General features: G+C 39.0%; 2 protein-coding genes across 5 annotated transcripts in view; one reads left to right on the plus strand and one right to left on the minus strand.

Moving 5' to 3' along the window:
- Positions 1-715: 715 nt before the first annotated feature.
- Positions 716-11,441, minus strand: LOC130708068 (proline-rich protein 12-like). The gene is made up of 3 exons (XM_057544933.1): positions 11,416-11,441; positions 7,392-11,216; positions 716-1,010 (listed from the first exon to the last, which is right to left on the minus strand). Exons 1-2 carry the CDS (start codon positions 11,439-11,441, stop codon positions 10,349-10,351), a joined length of 894 nt encoding a protein of 297 aa, XP_057400916.1. The 3' UTR covers positions 716-1,010; positions 7,392-10,348.
- The window catches only part of GSK3B (glycogen synthase kinase 3 beta), a 200,281-nt gene continuing 185,070 nt past the window's right edge, over positions 10,630-25,840 (plus strand). For 2 of the 4 annotated variants that reach the window (XM_007181869.3, XM_007181868.3), the window contains exon 1: positions 10,630-11,702. In XM_007181869.3, the coding sequence (XP_007181931.1) occupies positions 11,615-11,702 (88 nt within the window). In that variant the 5' untranslated portion in view covers positions 10,630-11,614. The remainder of the gene's footprint in view (positions 11,703-25,840) is intronic. The other 2 variants (XM_007181866.3, XM_007181867.3) reach the window with 2 other exon arrangements.

Raw genomic sequence — 25,840 nt, forward strand, 5'->3', positions numbered from 1 at the left:
CTCAGAGTCCTTCTCCATATGCAAATATTTTATAAAGTTCTAATTTTAACGGTTATAATTAGGTTTCACTTTTTCAATTGTAATCATATTGCTCATTTTGCCAGCATTTACTGAGTTCCTATTATGTGCACAGCATCAACTGAGATCAAGAGAAATGCTTTACATCTCCATGTAATTCCATTTAAGCAGGAAGAAAGATAACAGGTAAACTATGTGTGTCTTTTGGCAACTCCTGTTGATGAATTTTTCACTTGATGGTTTCTCTGGTGCTTAGAAGTACTTCATTTTAACTCCTCTCATGCTAGATTAAAAGCTTAACCTCTATGGAATAGTTTACTTACATAGCGCTCCAGCTGACTTTGCTCTGTAAGAGATTTGTTTTGAATTCTGAAGGAGCCCATACCCTTTTGACCTTGAAAATATTAAAACATATATAGTTTATAGTTTAAACATGTATAGTTTTTAGTTTTCTCAATTTGCTGTGAGCAAATGTGTTTCCCACCATATCTGGCACAGTTCTGGGCATGCAGCAGACACATAATAAACACTTCCTAATGGAATCAGGATATTCAATATTGTGTTTTTCAAACACAAACCCAGCAACATTTATAAAAATTTTATAGAACCACAGCCAAAGCATTTAACGATAAAAATTGGAGTAACTGGATCACTTTTTTTTTTTTTTAATATTTATTTATTTATTTGGCTGCGCCAGTGTTAGTTGTGGCTTGCAGGATCTTTGTTGCTGCATGTGGGATCTTCATTGCGACATGCAGACTTCTTAGTTCCGTTATGCAGACTTAGTTGCAGCATGCATGCAGGATCTAGTTCCCCGACCAGGGATTTAACCTGGGCCCCCCGCATTGGGAGTGTGGAATCTTACCCACTGGACCACCAGGGAAGTCCCAACTGGATCACTTTTGATAGGAAGACTAAATGTAAAACTGTATTCAAATTGTAAAGAAATAATTCGAGAAAATAGAAGAGTACTGACGAGAGGACGTGCTCAGCTGTCTCAGACACGTTGATTCCGCAAAAAGAAAAAAAACATCTGTGTTAGTATTTTTCTGAGACTCTTGAATGCTCCTAAAAAGTAGTAAGAATCATTTAGGATTCTTTTTCCTAAATTATTACTTTTATTTTCAAGTAATGGGCACTATCAATACATATACAGTATAAATTATAAAAATAATGAATAATAGACAAAGCAAAATATTACTGGGTTTACAAAACTGAGCTATAAAAAACCCTTCTGCCAAGAATTCTTTCTGGTCTGATATATGGTACTTCCTACTACCCTCTGATCTGGATGTCATAACAGGAACACACATTCCTTGGGGCTTTGTGCATTCTCTCCCATCCCCTTTCAGAATTCCATCCCACAGGGCACAGGAATGAAGTCAGAGCAATGATGCCTCTTGATGGCCACAATCCAAATGAAACTGTGGCCTGACTGAAGAAGACAGGCCCTCTCTGCATTCTGGAATTCCTTCTTGGATAATCCATGGGACTTAATTTCTCTTCAAATGTTTCCCCCAACTCCAAGTTAAGCTATTTAATAGCCAAGGAACAGAATGACAATTTTCTTGTAACTTTCACATTCAGCATCAACCAGACATAGATTAAAGACCTAAAGAGTTTTGTTGTATTCTCAGATTTGAATCCTAGTTCCATGTGAACAAGAAAATATGACCATTTCTGATTTACTGCTGGCTAATGAGTTCTTAAAGTATTTGTTCCAACTGAGAGTTTTGCAGACTTTTAATACATTTAATGCACATAAAACAAGGCTGAATCACCTAGAATGTTGTAAAGAAGTATACTTGAGTCAAAGTATTCAATCAATACGTACTTGTCGTTTTCAATTCATGTGAATTCACTTATTTAGTTCAATGTGGAAATATTAACACTCGTGTCTAAAGAAGCCCTTTCTTAAAATTGTGAATAGAAATGGAGTAAAAGAAATAAAATTGAAACAGCTCAAAATAATCTAATCAGTTCTAATGTATTAACTGCATGATTATACCCTCTTTGGAGCAAAAATATGACAAGCATAAAAAACTAAAAGGATTCACCGAGTGTTTGCTTTCTTTTTATTTTAGATAGTATACTCCTTTAGATGTTAGAGTATTTATATGATCAAAGGCTTGATATGAAACTTTTAATATAACCAGAGTCTACTTCATAGTGGCAATGTTTCAAACACTGTCCGTCTTCTTTTTGGGTAGTCATCCATTATTTTCCCATTTGGGCACACCTCATTGGTTATAAGAAGCACGATCAAATATGTTGTCTTGTTACCCTGGGCACATCCCACTGGCTATAAGAAGCATGATCAAATATGTTGTCTTGTTACCCTGGGCACATTTTCAGCAACGGGAAAAACCACACAGTGTATGTTACCTCAGAGGCTCTCCCGCAGTGACAATGTCTTACATCTGCTACCTCCCATAATTCTCCACTGTCTACAAGACAAAGCCCAGATTTCTTGGTGTAACATTCAAAGCTTTTTCAAATCTGGCCCCAAACTACCTTTTAAGCTTTATCTTCCATTAGTCTCCTTTATCGGCTTTCTGTTCTAGCCAAACTGGCTTTCCTACAGTCAGATGAACAGACTCACACTGTCCTTAATTGCTCTGACAGCTGGATCCACCTAAGTTTACTAAGAAGGGGGTTTGTCTGATGGGTTGGAAATGAAGTGGCAGAAAATAGTTTATTTCCTCTTTCCTTTCTTCATCTCCAAATCCTACTACCTATCCTTTAAGATTCACTTTAGATTGAAGTGTCCTCCATTTACCTATTTTAAATAGGACAGCATGACCAATTCATTTGAGCATGAGTAACAACCATATTAGCAAATTATGTTCTGCCTTACAACTTGTTTATGGATTCAAATATGATCTTAAATAATTACTTATTTAGCTTTTCATGAGGTTGTTTCCCCAGAGGATAAGTTCACCGAGGGCACAGAGCCACTCAGGTGGCTCATGTACTTCTTTATATCAGGTGCCTAGCAGATGTCTTGCATGTAACAAATGTTGGCTAGTTTTATTAATACAGTATATAATTTATATTACAAAGGATTATCATCAGTAGAAATGTTAGCATTGGAAAGCTTTGCTGAGAAATTTGGAGTTTTTGTTAAGAATTCCATGTAATGAGAGCCATTCTGAGGAATATGTGAATCACAGTGAAGAAAAGAAGGGAGCCAATTTTCTTTTAAAACCCAACAAACATTAATTTATTGTAAAAATATGACATGAAAAGTTAAAGTGAATATTTTCATCTATAATATCCCAATATATTAACAAAATTATTCTAATTTCTGTCTTCCTTTTCAAACTTGATCCAAATGTTCATATTTTGCAGAATTGGAAATATGGTAATATACAATCAAGTTCTATATTTTTTAATTAGTATTGAGTTGCTATTAGTCTTTGTATTTATTCTTTTTTCTGTTTATATAATATGGACTTAGTAGAACATAATTTACTTAACTACACCTTTATTATCTGAGTCTGTTTCCCTTTCTTTTCTCTAGGCCCAGATCTTACATGCTACATAATTTCAAACTACCTCCAGTTCTCTGAATACCTTGTAACATATATTTCCGCCATTGCATAACTTCTTTTTGCCCAGAATGTTCTTCTCTTCCATCATCTAAAAAACTAATCTTTGTTTAAAACAGTGGTCTACAAGATGAATGGATAAAGATGTGGCACATATAAAAAATGGAATATTACTTAGCCATAAAAAGAAACAAAATTGAGTTATTTGTAGTGAGGTGGATGGACCTAGAGTCTGTCATACAGAGTGAAGTAAGTCAGAGACAGAAAAAGAAATACCGTATGCTAATGCTTATATATGGAATCTAAAAAAAAAAAAAGGTACTGATGAACCTAGTTGCAGGGCAGGAATAGAGAGGTAGACATAGAGAATGGACTTGATGACATGGGGTGGGAGGGCGAAGCTGGGGCAAAGTGAGAGTAGCATCGACATAGATACACTATCGAATGTGAAATAGTTGGCTGGTGGGAAGCAGCAGCATAGCACAGGGAGATCGGCTCAGTGCTTTGTGATGACCTAGAGGGGTGGGACAGGGAGGATGGGAGGGAGGCTCAAGAGGGAGGGGACATGGGGATGTGTGTATGCATATGGCTGATTCACTTTGTTGTACAACAGAAACTAACATGGTATTGTGAAGCAATTATACTCCAATAAAGATCTATTAAAAAAACAAAAAAAAAACCAACAAAAAAAAACAGTGGTCTACAAACTTTTTTGTTCTTATACTGTACTAGTAAAAAATTTTAATATCAACCCCCAAAATTTCTGCATACTTATAAAACATATATTCTTGAGCTAACCCCCAAATATTCTGCATATTTATAAAACATATACTCTTGAGCTAATATGATATGTATATATAAGACATATACAGGAATAAAAAAGGATAACAGGCATAATAAGCAATATTTTAAAACAATATTATTTAAGACCCATACTTTTTTTTAAATTAATTAATTTATTTTTGGCTGCATTGGGTCTTCGTTGCTGCACGCAGGCTTTCTCTAGTTGTGGTGAGCGGGGGCTACTCTTCGTTGCAGTGCGTGGGCTTCTCATTGCGGTGGCCTCTCGTTGCAGAGCACGGGTGCAAGGGCTTCAGTAGTTGTGGCGCATGGGCTTAGTTGCTCTGCGGCTTGTAGGAATCTTCCTGGTCCACGGTTCGAACCCGTGTCCCTTGCGTTGGCAGGCGGATTCTTAACCACTGTGCCACCAGGGAAGTCCCCCCAATACTTTTTTATTCTCACCACTAATCCCCCACCCCCCCAAATTATTAACTGTCCCAGATGCATAGTCTTTAAATGTTTTGCTAATTGTGAAGACTTCACACTGGCATTTGCTATATCTATCATACTTAACCTTAGGGTAAACTTTGACTAAAAAATAGTGGATGGTTCATATTTCAAAAATTCTTGAGAATTCCAAAAATTTCAGGCCTACTTCTTGTCCAATTTGATTAGCTCATTACTGTTTTTAACCTATTGATGTGACTGATGAAGAGTTCCTACTAAGAGTAGAATGTGAGCTTTGCCATTTTGTTTGTTCTTTTATCTACACTTTATTTGCAGGAATCATTTTCAATCTATGAGGGTCAAGTTAGTTAAAAATCAAATAATATGACTGCAAATCCATTAATTAAGCACAAGTAAAGTGTCATATGTTGCTGAAAAATTTTTTTTTTTTTTTTAAGTTATACAATTTTTATTTATTTATTTATTTATTTATGGCTGTGTTGGGTCTTCGTTTCTGTGCGAGGGCTTTCTCTAGTTGCGGCAAGCGGGGGCCACTCTTCATCGCGGTGCGCGGGCCTTTCATTATTGCGGCCTCTCTTGTTGCGGAGCACAGGCTCCAGACGCGCAGGCTCAGTAATTGTGGCTCACGGGCCTAGTTGCTCCGCGGCATGTGGGATCCTCCCAGACCAGGGCTCGAACCCGTGTCCCCTGCACCGGCAGGCAGACTCTCAACCACTGCGCCACCAGGGAAGCCCCGTTGCTGAAAATTTTAAAAAGCAGGAGGGTACCGTATATTCACAATCCCTTCTAGGCTGTGGATTCATCCCCTTCCTTTAGGAAAACTGTATGGTGGACCATGTGACCCCTTCCTTTGACATAGGGACTGAGGAGGGCACCACTGTCTACCAGTAAATTAACCATTGGAAAGGTAATTTCTTACATTTTAAGATAAAAATAAGATTTAGTAGTTCTAGCACTCCAAAGGATCATCCTATACAACCTCTGGGTATATACACGCAACTTTGGAGACCGGTAGTTTAAATACAACTTGGAAAATGATCTCTGGGCCGCTTTTCTTCCATAGCTGCCCAGATGACATTGTGGTGTTGTCTGTTTACACGTCTCCACTCTACAAGAGCTCCCCCTAAGAATGGAGCAAGACAGTCACCTCTGAATGACTTTTATTCATCTTCACACTCCTGTATTCCTAAGACTTGGCACAGTGTCCTATAAATCAAATTGAGCAATTTCACACTGCTACTTTTTTTCTTTGGTTCTTCTGCAGTCTTACCTTTGTTTTCTCTCTCTTTTTTTTTAAATTTTATTTCTTTCTTTCTTTCTTTCTTTCTTTCTGTGTTGGGTCTTCGTTTCTGTGCAAGGGCCCTCTCTAGCCGCGGCAAGTGGGGGCCACCCTTCATCGCGGTGCGCGGGCCTCTCACCATCGCGGCCTCTCCTGCTGCGGAGCACAGGCTCCAGATGCGCAGGCTCAGTAGTTGTGGCTCACGGGCCCAGTTGCTCCGTGGCATGTGGGATCCTCCCAGACCAGGGCTCGAACCCGTGTCCCCTGCATTGGCAGGCAGATTCTCAACCACTGCACCACCAGGGAAGCCCTGTTTTCTCTTTTTAAGTATTTTGTTTCTTATGTAAAGGTGGAAAATGAAGACAATACTGGAAATCATGAATACAATAAGTATCATCCAAAATGCCATCAAAATGAATATTTCTAGACTCCTATGTGTGGGTGTGCAAGCACACACACATATGCAGTTTTACATAAATGGGATAAACAATATTGTTTTTTGATGGAGAGCAGAGTAATCTAATATAAAGAAGCTGGATCAAATATACTCGGCTGTAGATTCCATTCCAGCTCTGCCATTTTCTAATTGTGTGGCCTTCATCAATGTACTTACTGCTCATCCCCCCCTCCCCAATCTATTAACAAAACAGTTAATAATGGCAATCTCTTGAGGTTTAGGGAAGGACTGAACAGGCACTCAGTAAATGCAAAATTTGTTCCTTCCTCTTCATCTTCACATTGACCTTGTTATTGGAGGGTTTTCCTAGGGTTCATTACTAAACAACTCTTTTCCATCTTATAGTATCTGACTGCAAGTATCTGGAGCAGAGACCATATCTTATTAAATTTTGAAGGCCAGCACCCAACAACATTTAGGTGTTTAATATACGTTGGCTAACTAAATGAGGTCCTAGGAAGAGTTTGCTTGTGAACTTCTGTTTGTACTGACTGACCCTGGGTTCATCTAAATAAACAGCATCTCATATTCTATTTGCTATCTTCATTATTAAACCTGCATACATTTTCTTCTAGTTTCAATTAAAAATGCAGCTAAGTGATTCTGAGCAAGTCACTTACTCTAGTTTATAGTTTCCTCATTTGTAAAAACAATAATAGTTCCATAACAGTACTTCATAAACTTCATTAACGTAATAGTACTTCCTAAGTGCAAAGTGCTATACAAATACATGTAATTACTATAGAAGCCAGTTCATTGTGCACTTTAATTTATAACTCTTACCTTGTGGACAGGCTCACCAACCTCTTTTTTTCCCCCCCTCTACTACACTACTTACCTGTTCTGTATCACCCAGCTTTCCTATATTCATCTTTTTCTAGTCCTCTGGTTGGTTACTGTGTCTCAGAATCACTGATATTTGCAAGGCACCACCTGATGAGCCCTAAAGGAAACCAAACCATTAGAAACCAAACTAGGGGATGTATTCACAACCAGGCACACACAGTTGAAGACATAAGGCTTAGAATTTAAGATAAAGCAAGACCAGGAGAGGTGGGGACTATGTTTGAGAGAGAAGTACAAGAGATCTGAATCCTGGTTCTGCTTACTTTAGCTCTGTGGACTTTAGATAAGTCAGTACACCTTTCTGACCTTCAGTTTCCTCATCTTTTAAGTGGAGGTGATAACAGTACTTACATCATACGATTATAATTTGAGATAGCAGGTGTGAAGCACTTAAGAACAGTGTCTGGCACATTATAAACACTCAGGAAGCATTAACTATTAAAATTATTAAAAACTGATAAATGGTTGACAGCAGGTGGGAAGGTAGAGGAAGAATTTGAAAGGTCAGAGAAACAATCATGGAATGTTAATTTCAGTGGTTCTATATTTTTTCCTAAACTTCTCCCTCCTTATGTCCTAATTCTAGATTGAACTACTTTTTTTTCTTTTCCTATAAAATTTCCCCCCTCTTGGTCAGATTTTTAAATTTTAAACAGCATCAGTTCAAAATATTTGAAGGCAGCAACAGTAAAGCTACTAATCATAACCTTAAGGTAGACTATTTTTGTACTTTATTATATACAAAAGAATAGCCATGTTTCCAATTTGTATAACCTAAACATTTGTTATTCACTTTCCTGCTGGTATAACTGGGAGTAGGGATGGGGAGTAAAGAGGAAGGCAGGATTTCGAGCTTTGCCTCAGTGTTTTAGGGACTAGTGGCAAAGGTCTTTCATCATAGTTTGCAGGGAGAGGCAACAATCATTTGACAAAATTGCCATGCACTGAGTTTGCTTTTAACATTCTTTACCCTTCTCCATGACATCCAGAAGCCTCATGTTCTCTCTTCACTGCAAAGAACAAGAGCTGCTACCACTCCTGGGGTATATAAAAAACCTCTCTTCATTGCAAAGAACAAGAGCTGCTACCACTCCTGGGCTATATTAAAAAACCTATGTCCAGGTTTGAGATTACAAATTGATTGCATGTTGGCCACATCTACCCCGGGATGTTATTAATTCGGCCTGTAGGGTTTGGAAATATTGGTGTAAAAATCGAGGGATTTCATACAAAAATCCTGCTTTACGGTTCTTGGGGGAAAAAAACAGAATACCTCAGAACACTGGATCCACATTCTTCAGGGCAACAATCTGCTAGAGCCGAACAGCTGCTCCTTTCAGTTACAGCACGGACACTCCAATTTGCCACGTTGCTTATCATTCCCTATTGTTTTACACCAGGCCAGTTTCACTCATTTGCTTTGCTTTTCTGGCCCCTGTAGACATCTGAGTTTGCAAACACTATCTAGACCTTTCCGTTCTCCCATCAAAGCTTACTTTGTTCTGTCCCAACTTCCTCATCAGTTTTCCAAAGCAACAGCTAGTTAACCTGACCAAGTATGTGTATTTTTATATGTGCTCCCAGAGATAGTATCTTAACAGAAAGGGATGACTCTGCAAGTGGAAATTACAGCCACCACGGGATTGATGGCAACTGTCCTTTCTACTTTTTCTGTAGCCATACCTCACTGTCCTTAGGCAAACCATGGGAATCTGACCACTGGCCTACGTGCGAAACCAACTTATATAGTACTTTTATAGATCACCCTAGTTCCAAAGAAAAAAAACTACAAAGGACCATTCTGACTCCCCGTTTCCTCAGTCTTCGGGATATCCGACCTGACGGCACTTCCCCTCACCTGCTTTTGGGGCCAGTTCTGCGCTGGGCAGTCGCGCCCGAGGAGCGCGCGCAGCCAGCATGAGCTCATTTCTCAGGGGCGTTTCTGGAAGGCCGGGCTTGGCCTGGCGCACGAGGCGCAGTCGCCCTCACTCTTATCAATGGCCTCCGCGACTGGGCGGGGCGCGGCCGCCGAGGGGCGCTGCCTCTCTGGAAGCTTTGTTCTCAGTTTAGCGCCCAAGAACTCGCACCCAGCCGGGGAGGCGCCCTGGATCCGTCTGGCCCTTCCGGGGAAGACGCCGGCGCTCAGGACGCGCTCTCCTGGGCGGAGGGGCGCCTCGAGCGCGCAGAATTAGCCCCGCCCCGCCGAGAGCCTCCAGTGGGTGGGGAGACCCCTCAACCCTCCGTTCGCTCGAGCGCTCCGAGCCCAGCGCCGCCGACCGCAGCAGTTTCACACCGGCTCGCGAAGGGCTCCCGCTCCCTATCTGCGGTTTCCACACAAGCTGCAAGTAGCCGCAGGCAAGCCCGTCTAACCATCCGCCACGACCCCAGTCGCGCTTCTCCCCGCTCCTGGGACCGCCACCGGAGGCTGAAGGCCAATCACACTGCAGCTAGGTCTTGCGATTGGACGGCAGCGAGGGCCGATTGGCTGCCGCTACCGGTTTCGACCTCCCTCCTTTTCCCTTTTGCCCCGACTCCGGCTCCAGAGCTTCAGGCCAATGAGAAGGCGCTTTATAGATGCCCTCCCTTCGCTCTCAACTTCTCCCCACCTCGTCGAGGGAGGAGACGTCCTGACTGGCCAGACTGTCCTCGGAAGCCCCATTCCTTCACCAATCACCGAGGGAGGTGCACTCCCAGCGGAGTTTCGGCCAATTACAAAGCGGCCCCGGCGCCCAGCCGTGCGGTTTCACCAGCGACTCCGGGCTTCACCGTCCTTAACTCTTCAAGCTTTTTCCTGAGGGCCGGCGACTCTGATTGGTCACTGTTGCCATTGTCGAATTTCTCCTCCAGCCAGCCACAAGACAAGGCGAACCCACCTTCTTCTCGGTCGGCTATCTTCGGCATTTTCCGTCCTTGGGCGTGAATTTCCAGCGACACTTTCTAATTGGCTCCTCAGGTCGATCGGCTTTTTCCGGGAGGATCCGCAAACAAACGACATCCGTGATTGGTTCCGCTCGGGCTTCGGCTCCCCTGCCGAAGGGGGAGGACACTCGGCTCGGCCGGCGATTCCCAGACGCCTGTTACGCGGACGCGGGGGCGCTGGGCGGTGTAAGGCTGGGTGGGGGAGGAAGGAGGCGGAGGACGAGTAGGAGGGGGGAGGGGGAGTGGGGAAAAGCTAGGCGGCTGCGCAGAACGGCACTCCTCACACAGAGCTGCCCCCGACCCGGGCGAATGCAGGCTTGTGCTGCCGCTGCCGCCGCCGCCGCCGCCGCCGCCGCCGCCCGGGCCGAGTGACAAAGGAAGGAAGGAAGCGAGGAGGAGCCGGCCCCGCAGCCACTGACAGGGCCCGGGCTGGGGGCAAAGCGCGGACACTTCCTGAGCGGGACCGTGCAGAAGCGAGGGGCGGGAGGGCGGCCGCGCTGGTGCCTTGGACGGGGGAGGGGGCCCCGAGGGACGGAAGCGGTTGCTGGGTTCCCATGTCCCCGGCGTATGGGGAGCAGTCGAGGAGCCGCTGCCTGGGGTCTGAAGGGAGCTGCCTCCGCCACCGCCGCCGCCATGGCCGCTGGATCCAGCCGCCGCCTGCAGCTGCTCCTGGCGCAATGAGGAGAGGAGTCGCCGCCACCGCCCGCCTCTGACTGACTCGCGACTCCGCCGCCTTCCAGTTCGCCGGGCCCGTGCCGTCAGGCTGCCGGATCCCGCCGCTGTCGGAGCCGCAGCGTTTCCCGACGCATCTCCGAGCCACCCCCTCCCTCTCCCTCCCTCCTTCCCATCCCCCTTTCTTTTCAAGCGTGAGATTCGTGATCCTTCCGCCGCTTCCCTTCTTCATTGACTCGGAAAAAAAATCCCCGAGGAAAATATAATATTCAGAGTACTTATTTTCAATCAAGTATCTGCCCCCGTTTCACGTGATATATATTTTTTAGGACCTCCCAACCATTTCTCTCCTCCAAGGAAAGGGAGGGGAAAGAATTGTATTTTTTTCCCAGCTTCCGATCAGTCTATATGTTAAATATCCGTACTGATCTGTCTTCAAGGAGAAATACATCGCTCGCTTTTTTTTATAGCTGTACAAAAGGAGTGAAAAGCCAAGAGGACGAAGTCTTTTTCTTGTGGGAGAACTTAATGCTGCATTTATCATTAACCTAACACCCCAACATAAAACAAAAGGAAGAAAAGGAGGAAGGAAGGAAAAGAAGGTGATTCGGGAAGAGAGTGATCATGTCAGGGCGGCCCAGAACCACCTCCTTTGCGGAGAGCTGCAAGCCAGTGCAGCAGCCTTCAGCGTTTGGCAGCATGAAAGTTAGCAGTGAGTATTGATTTTATTTTACACCCCTTTTCCACCTCATCCTTTAAATAAGAGACTTTAAAATATCAGGATCTTAAAATATGAGACCTTCTGATATAACAGTCGGAGGTAATGGAAAAGGGCAAAAACCTGTCTTCAGTCAAGGATGAGGCAGCTCCCTCTTTTCTCCTCCCATATCCCCTCCCCCGGTCTTATTAACCTTGAATTGAGGGAATATGATTTTTATTTGGATGATTCGATCTGAAACTTAGTTCTTTTCATATAGTTTTCTTGCAGTTGATAGCTTTATCAAGCGGTTGAGTTTTTCCATCTTAGAATAGCGATGGAAGTGTTTACTTGCTCATCCTTTTGAATAAAGCGAAGGACAAGACTCATAAACCATTATGTGCTTTTGCAGAGTGTGTCTTTTGGAATGAGGGATAGTTTAGTTAGCTCAGGTCTCAGGGGTTATCATAGTTTTGTATACTTAATAGAGGAGCTAAATGTCACTGTCTCGTAACATTTCTTTCTTGCCTATGTGACTATACAAAGTATGTGTTCATAATCCAGAGATGAACTTGCTCCGTAACCACATTCCGGTTTGGAGGCAAGCTTTGATTCTTCCCTTTAGAAGGGACCGGTGGGGCTGATTGATATGCAGTAGCAGTAGTATCTCAACATGCATTGTTCTAAATTGGATAAGTGGTATAATATGTTATCTCTTAACCTTCCCATTTTGACATTACCAATCTACCACTATAGAATTAACGTTTAATCAAAAGGTAATTTGGAAGTACATCCAAGTTTTGATTGGGGCTTGTATTGTCATGTTGCCAAATGCTAAGTTGAATGTTAATTGTCACTGACTCATCATTAAAGTTCAGTTTTAGGGTGCCATTGCACTCAGTACTTGCTAAATGATCTAGAGTTCAGGGGTTCCTTCTTAAGACTAAAATACTCTTGCATTGGTTTCCTGTTGAATTTAGATAAGACTATGGAGTTAGAAGAATATGGATTTAGACCTTTCCATCATAGGTTTTGCAGAAGGCTGTGGTCCTGCATATAATAAGGATACTTGGGCTGTGTTCAAGGTTGTTGCTAGACTGTACCGTCTTCCCTGATTTGTGCAGAAAAGTATATGTTGAGTGTCCAAGTCTATACTAAGTGTCCAATGTTCTAATGTTCTCTATATGTGGATATGTTTATGTGGTATTTAATGACAGTTTATTTAAACATACTTACAGAATTTGACAAAAATATCTATATTGTTTCCTTATTCCTCCAGAAAGGGGCATGATGAGGGTAAAGAAAAACTGTTTTGCTGCCTAGAAGGAGAGAATTGAACTGAGATTTTTAAAAAGTATATGCTGTTATATGAAATTGATTATGTCCTTAAGCAACATAAAATGATCACTCTTATTTGAACTCAGGATTTCAATTCATTTTGGCTTTTGGAACTTGCCTGAAACAGGGTAGTCTAAGGTAATAACTGAATGGGAGATTATTTTTGAGAGTTAAGTTTTTTTTTTTTTTTGTGACTAGCTAGTTCAGAATGCAGGGTATGTGAAGGGGGAAGCTGATGATGCATCTTTCAGGGAATGGTCAAGCTTTCTAAGCACTTTATGGGGTCATTTGAGAGGAATATTTTAAAGTTCTGGGGTAATTTTCTGCTATGATGAAGCAAATCTTTTGATAGCTACTTAAGAGCCTCTTGTGGTACTGGAGTGTTAGGATGTTTTTCATCTTGGTTTAAAAACCACTCGAAATCAATTTTAGGTGATTAATATATTAGATCTATTTCAGAGAGCAAAATAGGATAGCTTATAATATTAAATTTGGGGACTTTTCATTTAGTTTCCAGGATTCTCTTTGAATCCTGTGTGGATGTTGCCTGAGGATGGAGTAACTCTTGCAAAGTGTGCAGGTTAAAATGTTGACTTTTCTGTTACCATATAGGTCAACGTAACATTTTAAAAGTTGTAGATCAGTGCTAATTATGTGGTTTTGACAACCCTGACTTTAAGGACATTTTGGAAGAAAGGGGAGTAATTAAGCGTTTGTTTGAGTGCTAGTGTTCTAAGGGACCCCTTTTCAAATGAGAGATATGTAAGAAATTATAGTCCTTGGCCTGAAAAGCTTGTCAGTTGTTGAGACAGGTTATAGGTCAAAATGTGAAAACAATATCATGATGGCCGCAAGATTATAAATGCAAACAGAATGCTTCGTTCAGAGGGACAAGAAATGAAGGGATGAGGTAGAGGACCGGAGAGAGAAGACTTCTGTAGAGGTGTGTTTTAAGACAGATGTTAAAGGAGGCAGTAACTTGAATTGACAGAGAAGCATAGAGGATTCTAGATGGAAGGAATGGACAGACGCACAGAGGTAGTGATTTTTGTATTTTTGTATTTATAAAGCAGGTTAGTAAATCTGAATGAAAGGGGCCTAAATAGGAAAATAAGAAGAGATGGAATTTGAGAAACGTGTTAACTGATGGAGGGCAAAGGGGGCCTGTAAGTTTGGTTGAGATTCAAGAGAGATTGGTATTTAGTGTAGGTTGCTGAACGAAATATTTGAAGACGATTTGGGCAGCTGAGTTGATGGGTTAGAAACGACATCAGAGCCATTTTAGGAAGTAGTAGGGTATGTCATGAAGAAAGAGAGTATATAAAGTGTGAAAATGAGATGAAAACACATTTGCGAGACAGCGTGAATGAAGAACTGGCAGGGCTTTGGATTGGATTGAAGGGGAATATTTGGGAAGGAGTCAGGAGTTAAAAATAAATTCTGATGTTACTGGTCTGGAAGATTTGACCACCAAGTTATATTGTTGATTGTAATGGGAAAGTTGAGAAAGTGCTGAGATGAGAGGGTAGTTGAGTTCACTTTTTAAAAATTTAATATACAATAGGTTTTCTTGAAATTCAGAGGCAGCAGTTGGTTACTGGCAATGATATTTAACTTTACAGTCTTGAATTGTTTCTAATTTTTCTGAACCCCAAACTGTCAGATTTATTTTCAGGAGTAGTAAACTGAAGGTTTTAATTTATATGCATTCCATTTAAAGTCCTAAAAAAGAAAATAATTTTTTATGTAGATTCAAAAACCTCACACTTGAAACCTAGTTATAATAACCCGATGGTAATTTATTTGAAAACAATGAAAATATTTTTTGGGCTAAACTGTGACATAAAAATTTTAGGTATTTTATACAGCCTTTAATTTAATCTTCGGTACATGCTTGAAACTAGTTTTTCAAAAATAATGGTTATTCTTAAGTAAACCGTGCGTTTAAAATAATGGTAATATGCAGACTCCAGCAGAAATTAAAAGTTGATTTTATGACAAGTATTTTTTGCCTTTTTTTGTTGAGCTAAGTTTAAAACAGTATATTTGAATTTTCTTTTTGGCTGCATTGGGTCTTCGTTGCTGCGCGTGGGCTTTCTCTAGTTGCAGTGCACGGGCTTCTCATTGCGGAGGCTTCTCTTGTTGCAGAGCTCGGGCCCTAGGCACTCGGGCTTCAGTAGTTCTGGTGTGTGGGCTCAGTAGTTGTGGCTCGTGGGCTCTAGAGCACAGGCTCAGTAGTTGTGGCTCACGGGCTTAGTTGCTCCGCAGCATGGGGGATCTTCCCAGACCAGGGCTCGAATCCGTGTCCCCTGCATTGGCAAGCAGATTCTTAACCACTGTGCCACCAGGGAAGTCCCTGAATTTTTTTTTTTTTTACTCACTATGGTGAACCCATTTTTTTTGTCCTCATCCATATTCAAGTGTTATTAAATAAATGTAAATAGTTATTAAGTTCTTCTGTAGAATCACATGATATTTTACTCAAAATAGAGAAAGTAAGGGACTGTCTATGGTGATTTTTGGTTAAAATATTAGTAATAAATCTTTTTGATAAACTATTAGTGAAAATTTAGCTAGTTGTCTAGCTAAGTCAAGGAGAAGTTATTTCCTCATACAAAACTTTTTTAGATCAATTTTTTTTTTAGTGAAGTGAATAATTAATAGTAGTTGCATATTACTGTGCAGTATTTAGTTGTATGGCAACAAACCAAAGAGCAGGTGGCAACTTAGAGTTTCTCTATTCCCGAGGGAATTTAATCTCTTTGTGACATATAAAAATCAGGTTATTAGAATTTAACCAATTTCTAGATTATTCATTGTGGAAGAGAGCTCATGTGTGAAACTGAAAACCAGACTTATATTTTCATTGTTTTCATTCCTTTCCCAACCAGACCTTTCCAGAGTTGTTTAAAAAACTAGATCTTCATATAAAAATTGCATGCTCTCTTGTTACATGCACCTCTAGAATGCTAATTGTGAAATGACTTTAAGGCACAGGTACTAAGAAAAAACTTCAAGGGAACCCAGAGGTTCACAAATCAATTTATGACTGTTTGGGAATTGCATTTAGAAAAAGAGGCGACATCTTCTCATTTCACTTGCATAGTTCAGCTGAAAATCAGTATATACTTGTACCCTGTGCTGTCTGCCCCTTGTTTTGGACTTAGGTTGCTGGTGTGAGATACTGTTTTGGAGAAACAGCAAGGCTGGGGAAGCCAGAGTTTCTTAAGTGTCAGCAGCAGATTCTGAGACCAAGGGAGCTCTGTTTTTGTGTGTGCATTATGTGTAGAGAAGGCTGTGAAACGTGCATGTGCCGCAGTTCCATACATTTAATAACTCATGGGATTGTGGGACAGGGGTGGGATTGGGCAGGCTGTGGGATTGTGGTGTCTCTTGTGATGCTCCAGGGGTGGAGAATGGAGGGGCAGAGCACGTGGGTGTGATGGGATTATATGCTGGTACTAACAGAACCAACCTGATTTCCCAGATATTGTTCTACTAAGAACATAATCAGCAGGAGTAAATGAATTTATTGGAATGTTTAGCATCATTTTCTAGCCTGTTTTCTGGGGGGAGGGGTTGGAGGGGATAGTATGGAGAGGGAACCTTGCATGATTGCAAGGATAGAAGCATTTTCATGGTTCACTGGTTTTAAAGTAGAGGTTGCAATCTTTGCTTCTATCTTGGGTTGTACAAATCATCCTTATATAAATTGTCTTTGACCTTGGTTGAGTGTGATGTAGAAATGTATATTTATATGAAGACCTGTGTGAATAAAACAGCAAGGAAAAACTGACAGAGTTAAAGAGAACAATTTGTTTTCCCAAGTTTCCTACCATTAAATTGATAAAATAAAGGGATATTTATTCTATTCTATTTATTATTGAGTTTTTATTCTAGTTTTTTAAAATAATGAGTTAATATTCAGCATGTGATGGACATTAAGTAAATTATTTCAGTTTATGCTCATGTCTGTAATATACTTGGTCTGAAACAAGATGCAGAGACACAACTTTGTAGATTTGGATTCTTAGTTTATGATCTCCTTTCTCACTTTTGCTTATGTTTTGGGGAGAAAGGTGTACTTTAAAAGCATGTGCAAGTTGAAATTCTGTAAATGGTTGAATCTTATATTTTTGTATTGAATAGTTTTCTTAGAAGCATTTTAGTGTGATCCTATTGAGGCAGTGATGTTTTGGTTATTTCGAAACTAATTTTGCCAAACCAGGTTTTCCTTTTGTCTTCCAGGATACCATGGCCAACAATGGCATGAATATGAACCTTTAACGTGTTCCTTTATTAATATAGTTTGGAGTTGTTAATTTCTTGATTGTCCTTTCAAATCAATTTAATAATGAAAAGTAAACATTCCTGACAAACGAGGCACTATTTTCCTAGAAACTTGTATTTTATTTATTTTTAAAATTTTAAACATTTTTTTGGCTGCACCACACGGCTTGTGGGATCTGAGTTCCCGGATCAGGGATTGAACCCGGGCCACGGCAGTGAAAGCCTGGAATCCTAACCACTAGGCCACTAGCAAACTCCCATAGAAACTTGTATTTTAGATGGTGGTATAATTTAAATGAACTTACAGTCCTAGGATTGAATAAGCATGCCCTAACGCCAAAGAGATGGTAGGTAGGCAGGCAAAAATATTGGTAACATTGGTGCAAAGCAGTAACATTAATACTACATTTTTTCATTACCATTAATTGTATCATGTTGAATTCCTTGGTTTAGGAAGCCAAAAATAAGTAGGTTGCTTTAATAGAAAGGGGTTGTGAATAATAACGTGATTGACTTGTGATATGTCTGTTGAATGTTTATTAAATGCTAATAAGCAATCTGCCAAATTCTTTACATGCAACAGCTTATTTTAATCATTACAACTCTACAAAGTAGCTAATACTATTATCTCCACCTTATAGATAGGAAAATGACATTTAGAGAAGGAAAGCAACTTGTCCAAGATTACCTGACTAGAAGATTGCTCTGCTAGAATTCAAATACAGGCATTCTGATTCTAGAGCTCTTGCTCTTTATTGTGTATTTTATAGAGAATGGGTTGCTGTTGCCTTAACACTTGGATTCCAGAGATAAGCTAAAGTGCCTTTTCTTTTAGGATAGTCTTTCATTGATAACTTAGCAGTGACTGTGTAAGACTTTCATGATTAGTCTGCTTTTGAAATTAGTTTCAGGCATGCCTGTTAGCAAATATAGTATTTAATTACTTATAGTTATATTGGAAAAAATTCTCAATTCTTTTAAGATTTCAGGGAAAACTTGTTAAGACAAACATTGAAAATGAAAATGTTAGGGCTTATGTCAGCACAAAAAGAAAAATAAGTAGTATATGGTATTTTTTTGTTTAATGTTCAGTTGGAGCACTGGTTTTTATTGAAAAGTACTGATTGATCGTAAGTAAATCTGGTGTATTTATATTTCCAGGTAATATTAGAATGTGATTCTCCAAATTAGCCATTATTAAGGATTATTTCTCTCCATCTCTTCCTATAGGTTGTGAAGTATTTTAAGTGTTCTACTCTTTTTTTTTAATATTTGACAGCAAACTTCATGAAATTTTATTATATGTACACAACTAATTAGTCAAGTATCTATCGGACACTTGTTGTGTCTGGAACTGTGAGCCTTCAGGTTGTTGTTGTACTTGTTGTTAAAGAATAACAGCTATGCATCAATGTGCAGTTGGGTTATTTGGAACATCACCTTTTTGGAATTCGTTGGTATTTGACAATCAGGAAGTGAACCAAAAAGGCTCCTGAGCAGCTAAAATCCTCACACAAATGGTGCATGCTCTTTCCTCATAGGTTATTTTTTGGCTTTTATTTAGAGTTCTTTTTTTATTCTTTAACACATAGTTTTAAGTCATTCACTTGTCTTTTTTTTTTTTTAAACTGCAAATTAGAAGGGAGTGAATTACACTGATATTAAGCATTACACCTTCTAAAAAGTATAGACAGTTCAGGAAAACAAGCATATTGGGATTACTTAGTATAGCCTCACACAACCCCAGGGGAAATCACTCTGATAATTGTTCAAAATTTTGGTCTAGAGAAGGTTAAATTATACTAACTTCACTCTCTCAAAAGGACAGGAGGCAGGAAGGTCTCTTCTGGGTAGCTGGGGTTCTCAACTTCTCACTGCATTAAACAGTCTCTAATTTCTTGGTTACCTGAAGTGATGAGGAAGAGAACCGGGTCATCTCTGTCTGGTTGACCAATTCCAGTTGGCTTTCAGTGATACGGATGAAGGTACTAAAGTCTTCAGTATGCTAGCCCAGAGTATCGTTTCCAACTCTTTCTTCCATTGCCCATCTATGTATATTACTCAGCAACAGCATTTTATCCGATTTAAGATTTGTTGTCTTATTTTTTCTTCTGCGGTATATATGGAGTTGCTGTTTGGATTTTGACATGCCCATACCTTTGTGGAATGCTTAGAAGGCACTGCATGGAATCATTTAAGCTTTCTTATGAATTATGATTAGCTGTTAGAGAGTCACTTTACCAAATACACTTATGGCCTCTATAATGAGAATCGAAAAGGTGGGTATCTTAATTGTTGACCTGAAGAAAAAGGACAATCGTGACAAAGTACTTTTTTGTCTTTTGGAGGTCTAAGAAATTTTTAGGGGCTTAATTGACTAATATAAGTGAGAAGATGTTTCAGATTTCTTTCTAAGGAAGGCTAACCTATCTTTTAAAAATGTGACTCCCTCTACTTCCCCTTATTCCGTAAAATCAGTTAATTCTTTTTAATTGATTAACCACTTTCTTCATGATCTGTGTGGAAGTTATTGAGTTGAGTCGAGTTGCTAATCCTAGACTTTTGAATTCGTAAAGGCAGCACCTGGAGAATTGGAGTGCTGGAGTTATGCCTGGCATCAGACTGACGGTATTGTAGGTGCATTTGCTGTCTTACTGGAATTTCAGAGCTTTCACACTTTACACATTATTTAAACTCTGAAGGGAAGAGGGAAGCTTTGAGTTGGTAGGGTTTCAATAATAATAATAAATTATATGTATATATGTATATCATATTTATGTAATGTATAGTAACAATCACAATAATAATATAAATTGGATGCTGTATGATAGACAATTCCATGTTTGTCTTATTTACATATTTTGCTTTTAAAAATGGAATTTATTCAGATGATTCAAAATTTAAAAGTATTCAGTGATGTCTTCCTCCTCCTGCTCTGTAACTACCAGTCCTCTTTCCTGGAGACAGTCAGCATTCCAATTTCTTAAGTATCCTTCCATAGATATTCTGAATCTTTACAGGTTATTTCTGCTATGAAATTACATTTTGTGTATACAGACCTAAATTAACACTGGCTTTAGCATAAGAGTGTTAGAATTAAGACAATTTAAATCAGTTATTCTAGAAAATTGCTGTTGTTTTTCATCCTAGTAGATTACTAAACCCTTTTTTTTTTAGTATGAGTTGGATGGGGAGTAAATACAAAGATGAGAGAGTGCTTCTCTTGGTAATAAGAGGTAAAATGATAATAGGCATAACCAATGAACGCTTAGTGGCACATTTAAAATATTTGCCACTCTTTGTGTATTTGAGAAATGATCTATAAGGTCAAGTAGATATTATGTGTGTTCTTGCTGGAAATAGCTGTTTATTTCATGGTAAAGGAAAAGATAAAAGATAATTGATATTTTCCTTTAACTTTCCAGTTTTTGAACATCTTAGATGAGAAAACCTGTTCTCTTGAGAGATCAGAGGCGCAGAGTGCGTCAATGTCAATGAAGCCTGTGCCTTTTACCTCTTTAAGAGCGCATGGTTTCATTCTGCTCCTAAACCAAGCATTCCTTAGTCTTAAAAAATTAAAAAAAAATTTTTTTTATTAAGTAATACACTCCATCATATGATTTAAAGAAATCAAATAGTGCAGAAAGTCTCAATATAGAAGCATAACTCCTCTCCCTCATTTCTGTTTCTCAGACGCAACCTTAACTATGACAACTATTTCCTCTAGTAGTTTTATCATAATTTTAATTAGTGTACTATTTGTCTATGTCTTAAAATTATTTTTAGATATTATTTATTGTCATCACCATCTCCCTTTTACTATCTTACTAATGTAATTGTACCACCATTTTTAGTTAAATAATTATTTATTTAAATTATTATTCAGATCAGCACTCAGTATCTAGACATTAAGGTGAATAGTGTACAATGATTACATTTCCTTTTAAAAACTGCATTATTGAGATATAATTCACATACCATAAAATTCATTAATTTAAGGTGTACAGTTCAGTGGTTTCCAGTACTCACAGAGTGATGCAACCATCACCACAATCTAATTTTAGAACATTTTTAATCACCCCAAAAAGAAACCCTGTATCCATTAGTAGTCATTCCTCATAGTTCCCTTCCTTCCAGCTCCAGGCAACCACTAATCTACTCTCTGTCTCTGTGGATTTGCCTATGCTTGACATTTCATATAAATGGAATCTTAAAATATGTGGCCTTTTGTGACTGGCTTCTTTTACTTCATATAAGGTCTTATAGGTTCATCCATGTTGTAGCATTTATCAGTACTTCATTACTTTTTATTGCTGAATAATATTCCATTGTATGGAAATGCCACCATTTGTTTACCCATTCATCAGTCAGTGTACATTTGGATAGTTTCTACTTTTTTGGCTATTATGAATTATGCTGATATGAACATTTGTGAACAAGTTTTTGTGTGGACATATATTTTCAGATCTTTTGGGTGTATACTTAGGAGCGGAATTGCTAGGTCATATGGTAACTGTTTAATATTTTAAAGAATTACCAAACTGTTTCAGAAGTGACAATCACATTTCCTTTGCTTTCAACTTTTTTTTACACTTTTTTGTTGCCATTTTCTTTCTCTTGCACAGCTTGCAGTGATCACAGTCTTCATTTTTTTCCCCTCAAATTTTATTAAGCATTCTCTAGATTCTGCCCTACCCTCCATTGTTTTCCTGGAGTGCTGTCCTACTGGGATCTGGCCTGGTTGTTCTCCAGGCCTCTGCTGTACAGCTGTCATCCTCTAACTTCTTTCATTGCTCTTTAGGGTCCACTGTCCTATTTCCTGGATCCCATCTCTTTGCATCCCTGAGTAGTTCTTATGTAACATAGTCTCATGACATCAGCTAGCAGTGCCTGGAGTATTAACTGTTTGGTAAATGTATCTGGAAAAGTTTTTAGTTGGTTGTTTTTTCCACATTTGCTCCAAAAGGGTAGTTAAGAAGCTGACACACTTTTTTGGCAGGTGTCTCACCTTTTCAGTATCTAGACACTGAGGCAAGATGTTTGGAAGGTTACTTAGTATCATTGTGATCAAGTGATTACCATGCCAACATGAAGCAACAACATGAAGCAAGTACAGAAATCTGAACAATATAAATGTTAAGAGGTTGTTTAAACCAGACCTGTTCAATAGAAATATAATGGAAGCCACAAATGTGAGTCACATATGTAATTTAAAATTTTCTAGGAGCCACATTAAAAAGAGTTAAAAGACAGGTGAACTTAATCTTAAGAATATATTTTATTTAAAACAGTGTATCCAAAATATTATGTCAACACGTAATGAATATAAAATTTACTAATGATAAATTTTGCCACCTTTTTTGAGTACTGAATCTTCACAACCTAGTGGGTATTTTACTCTTAATAGCACATACTAATTTGTAGTAGCCACATTTTAAGCGCTTAATAGCCACATGTTGAGCAGTACAGGTTTAGAATTTTCCAGGAATTACGTTATTGTGTAATATTGTTGTCAATCTGCCTAATCATATATATATATATATATATATATATATTCTAAAGGAACAGATAAGGTGTATGTAGTTTAAAAACACTTCATTGATTTGTCTCATTGCTTTGTTTTGTTTTTAGTCATGTCTTCAGTTTATTTTGAAATTTACACCACATTAAAGGAGGTTGGGAGATTTATGTTCTTCAGAAACGTCTTTGGTATAGGAGGTAATGATTTTTCCCCATATTTTAGCACATTTAAAAAGTATATTAAAATTCTTATTGGTATACTTGTTAGATGTTGTTATTGCCATGATTGTCCTGGTCCCAATGAGATCTTATTAGTCTAAATATTCTGTCATAAATTCTCTCCCCTTGCTGTTTCAAAGACCCACCCAGCTCTCAGAGTCTCATACGGCACCTCAACTACTTAGTCTTCCTCGCCCTTTACTCCAAGGCATGAAATGCACTTGCATGTAACTCCTGTAGCACAGTCACTCCTCTTATGTGCTGCCTTGTGTTCTAGTTAACTTGTTTTGTCTCTTTCTAGGTGATTATAAATTCGAGTATGGCAAAAACGGTATTTTACTCACCTTTGTATTTCCTGTAGTGTGGAGCACAGTGCTTTCTATAGTGGGTTACTTAATACATATTTGAATTGAAAGCAATTTATCATGGTAGTTACATGTATACGATACATGATAGTATTAGAGTTTCCAGGTCATCAAACTGTCATGGATGTTTCTAGAAACATTTAAGTTTTTTTTTTTTTTTTAATTAATTAATTTATTTATTTATTTTTGGCTGTGTTGGGTCTTTGTTTCTGTGCAAGGGCTTTCTCTAGTTGCGGCGAATGGGGGCCACTCTTCATCGCAGTGCGCGGGCCTTTCACTGTTGCCGCCTCTCTTGTTTCGGGGCACAGGCTCCAGACGCGCAGACTCAGTAGTTGTGGCTCACGGGCCTAGTTGCTCCACGGCATGTGGGATCTTCCCAGACCAGGGCTCGAACCCGTGTCCCCTGCATTGGCAGGCAGATTCTCAACCACTGCGCCACCAGGGAAACCCAACATTTAAGTTTTGATACAAGAAATTAAGTTATAAAGTTAAACCTGGGTTTTTGTTTAAACACAAAGGAACAATAGTAGGGAAAGGAAAGAGACACAGAGATATAGACACTTGTGTTATACTGTGTGCTTAGCACAGAGTGGTGTGAACTCTGGATGGATAGCTGAATGAAAGAACTCAGATGCTAGGTTGCACTGGTTGGTAAGCACAATACGTTTGAAACATTGAGCCTGTCCAGCTAGTACAATACCCCCAAGCCTTCCAGGAGTTTATTTGGAGAGGGTGAGGGTAGCAGAGAGATTTAGAATAATGAAAAGTGATAAATCAGTTTCCTTATTTTTACCAAGTAGCTTATTCTGCAAGAGACAAAGTAAACAGACTATTTAAATATGAACAGGCCCTTTCACCATGGATGTACTTAGACATATAATTGTATTGTGGGGATTTATGAAAACTTTAATTTTTACAGGGCTTCTTTTTGTGTCTCTCGGATAGTGTTTGTTTGTCTGATATACTAGTGTATATTAGTATATCAATTCAAGAGCTTTCCCAGAGAAAGTAAGAAATATTAATAAGCAATAAGGGTTCTCTTCACTAAATAACTTCTTAAATAGCTGTAAAATTTGGCTGTCTGTATTGGGTTTTGAGAAATCATGATGTCAGGATAATAATTTGGTTTTTACTGAGCAACATTGTATCTGCTTCTTTGACTAATTGTATACATTGTGAGATGTTTGGCTGACCTAGGGCATGATTCTTAGAAGAGATTTATTTTATTTTCTCTGTAAGTAGCAAATGCTTGCTGTGCCATTGAAACCTAAGAGGAGTTACTAAAGAACAAAGCATAATTCTATTTAAATTCATTGAACATCAGGGATAACCTTTATTGAGAGAGTTTTGAGACTTTACAGTATATATTTACCTCCTGTCAATTTACAGAAAGTTAAAGAATGGCTGTGCACTTTCAAAGGATAGTGGAAATGTTCTAGTATTTTATTTCTGCTATAGTGGAGAATGAGTACTTAGTAAGAAACAAAGGAACTGTGTGTCATGACTTCTACTAAAGTAGGAGCAGGTGGGCCAGTTCCTGGAGTCCTTAGAAAAGAAAGATCCCCAGAGGCAGAAGATTCTCTGACTCCACTGTCTTGTATATGGCATCAATATAAATTGTACAGCTTGTCAACTATCATTATTAATTTAAGAGTAAGATATTGTTTAAAAATGTAGCTTTACTTTATGTCCCAATTAACAACAACAACATATTTTTTTTTCTTATATATACCTGGGAAAGCCTATGTACTTTCTAAAGTTTAGGGAAGAGGTAAGAAATGCTGCTGTTGACCAGAGGAGTGAGGGTTGGGGAAAAAGTTAATTAGAAAAAAGATTGTGGTTATGATGAGTATTGAGTTTCCCTAGATGCTATGATGGTAGCCCATATCTTAGAACTAGAATAATTCAGATGTAGCTACTGTTTGAGTGTTTACTGTGTGCCAAGGACTGATATTTCATATAACTTTCATAATGCTTTGAGACAGTATTCTCCCCATTTAAGGATAATAGAGTTAAAAATATTTTAATTGATATATTCAGGATCTCACAACTAGTAGGGAATAGGCCCAGCATGTTGAACTCAGGCTGCCAGACTTTAAATAAAAGACAAAAGGTTTTTCAGTACTTACTATGTCATTGCACTATACTAAGCAATTTATTTCTATCTTATTTAATCTTTACCAGAATCTGGTAAGGCAAATACAATTTACAAATGAGGAAACTGAGGCTTAGAGGGCCTTACACAGCCAGCAAATTTTGTAGCCATACTTTGAATTTGGTCTTTTAACTGCTGCACTATGTGATCTTTATAATTTGGAAAGAAAATAGGAAGATTCTGGGAAATTGGTTGAACTAAGGTTTCTTAGGGTAGGGCTTTGGAACTTTTACTTTTTATTAATGTTGCTTACCAAGAAGAAAGTA

Source organism: Balaenoptera acutorostrata, chromosome 4 (genome assembly GCF_949987535.1).
Source record: "Balaenoptera acutorostrata chromosome 4, mBalAcu1.1, whole genome shotgun sequence".
In the NCBI taxonomy this organism is placed as follows: Eukaryota; Metazoa; Chordata; class Mammalia; order Artiodactyla; family Balaenopteridae; genus Balaenoptera; species Balaenoptera acutorostrata.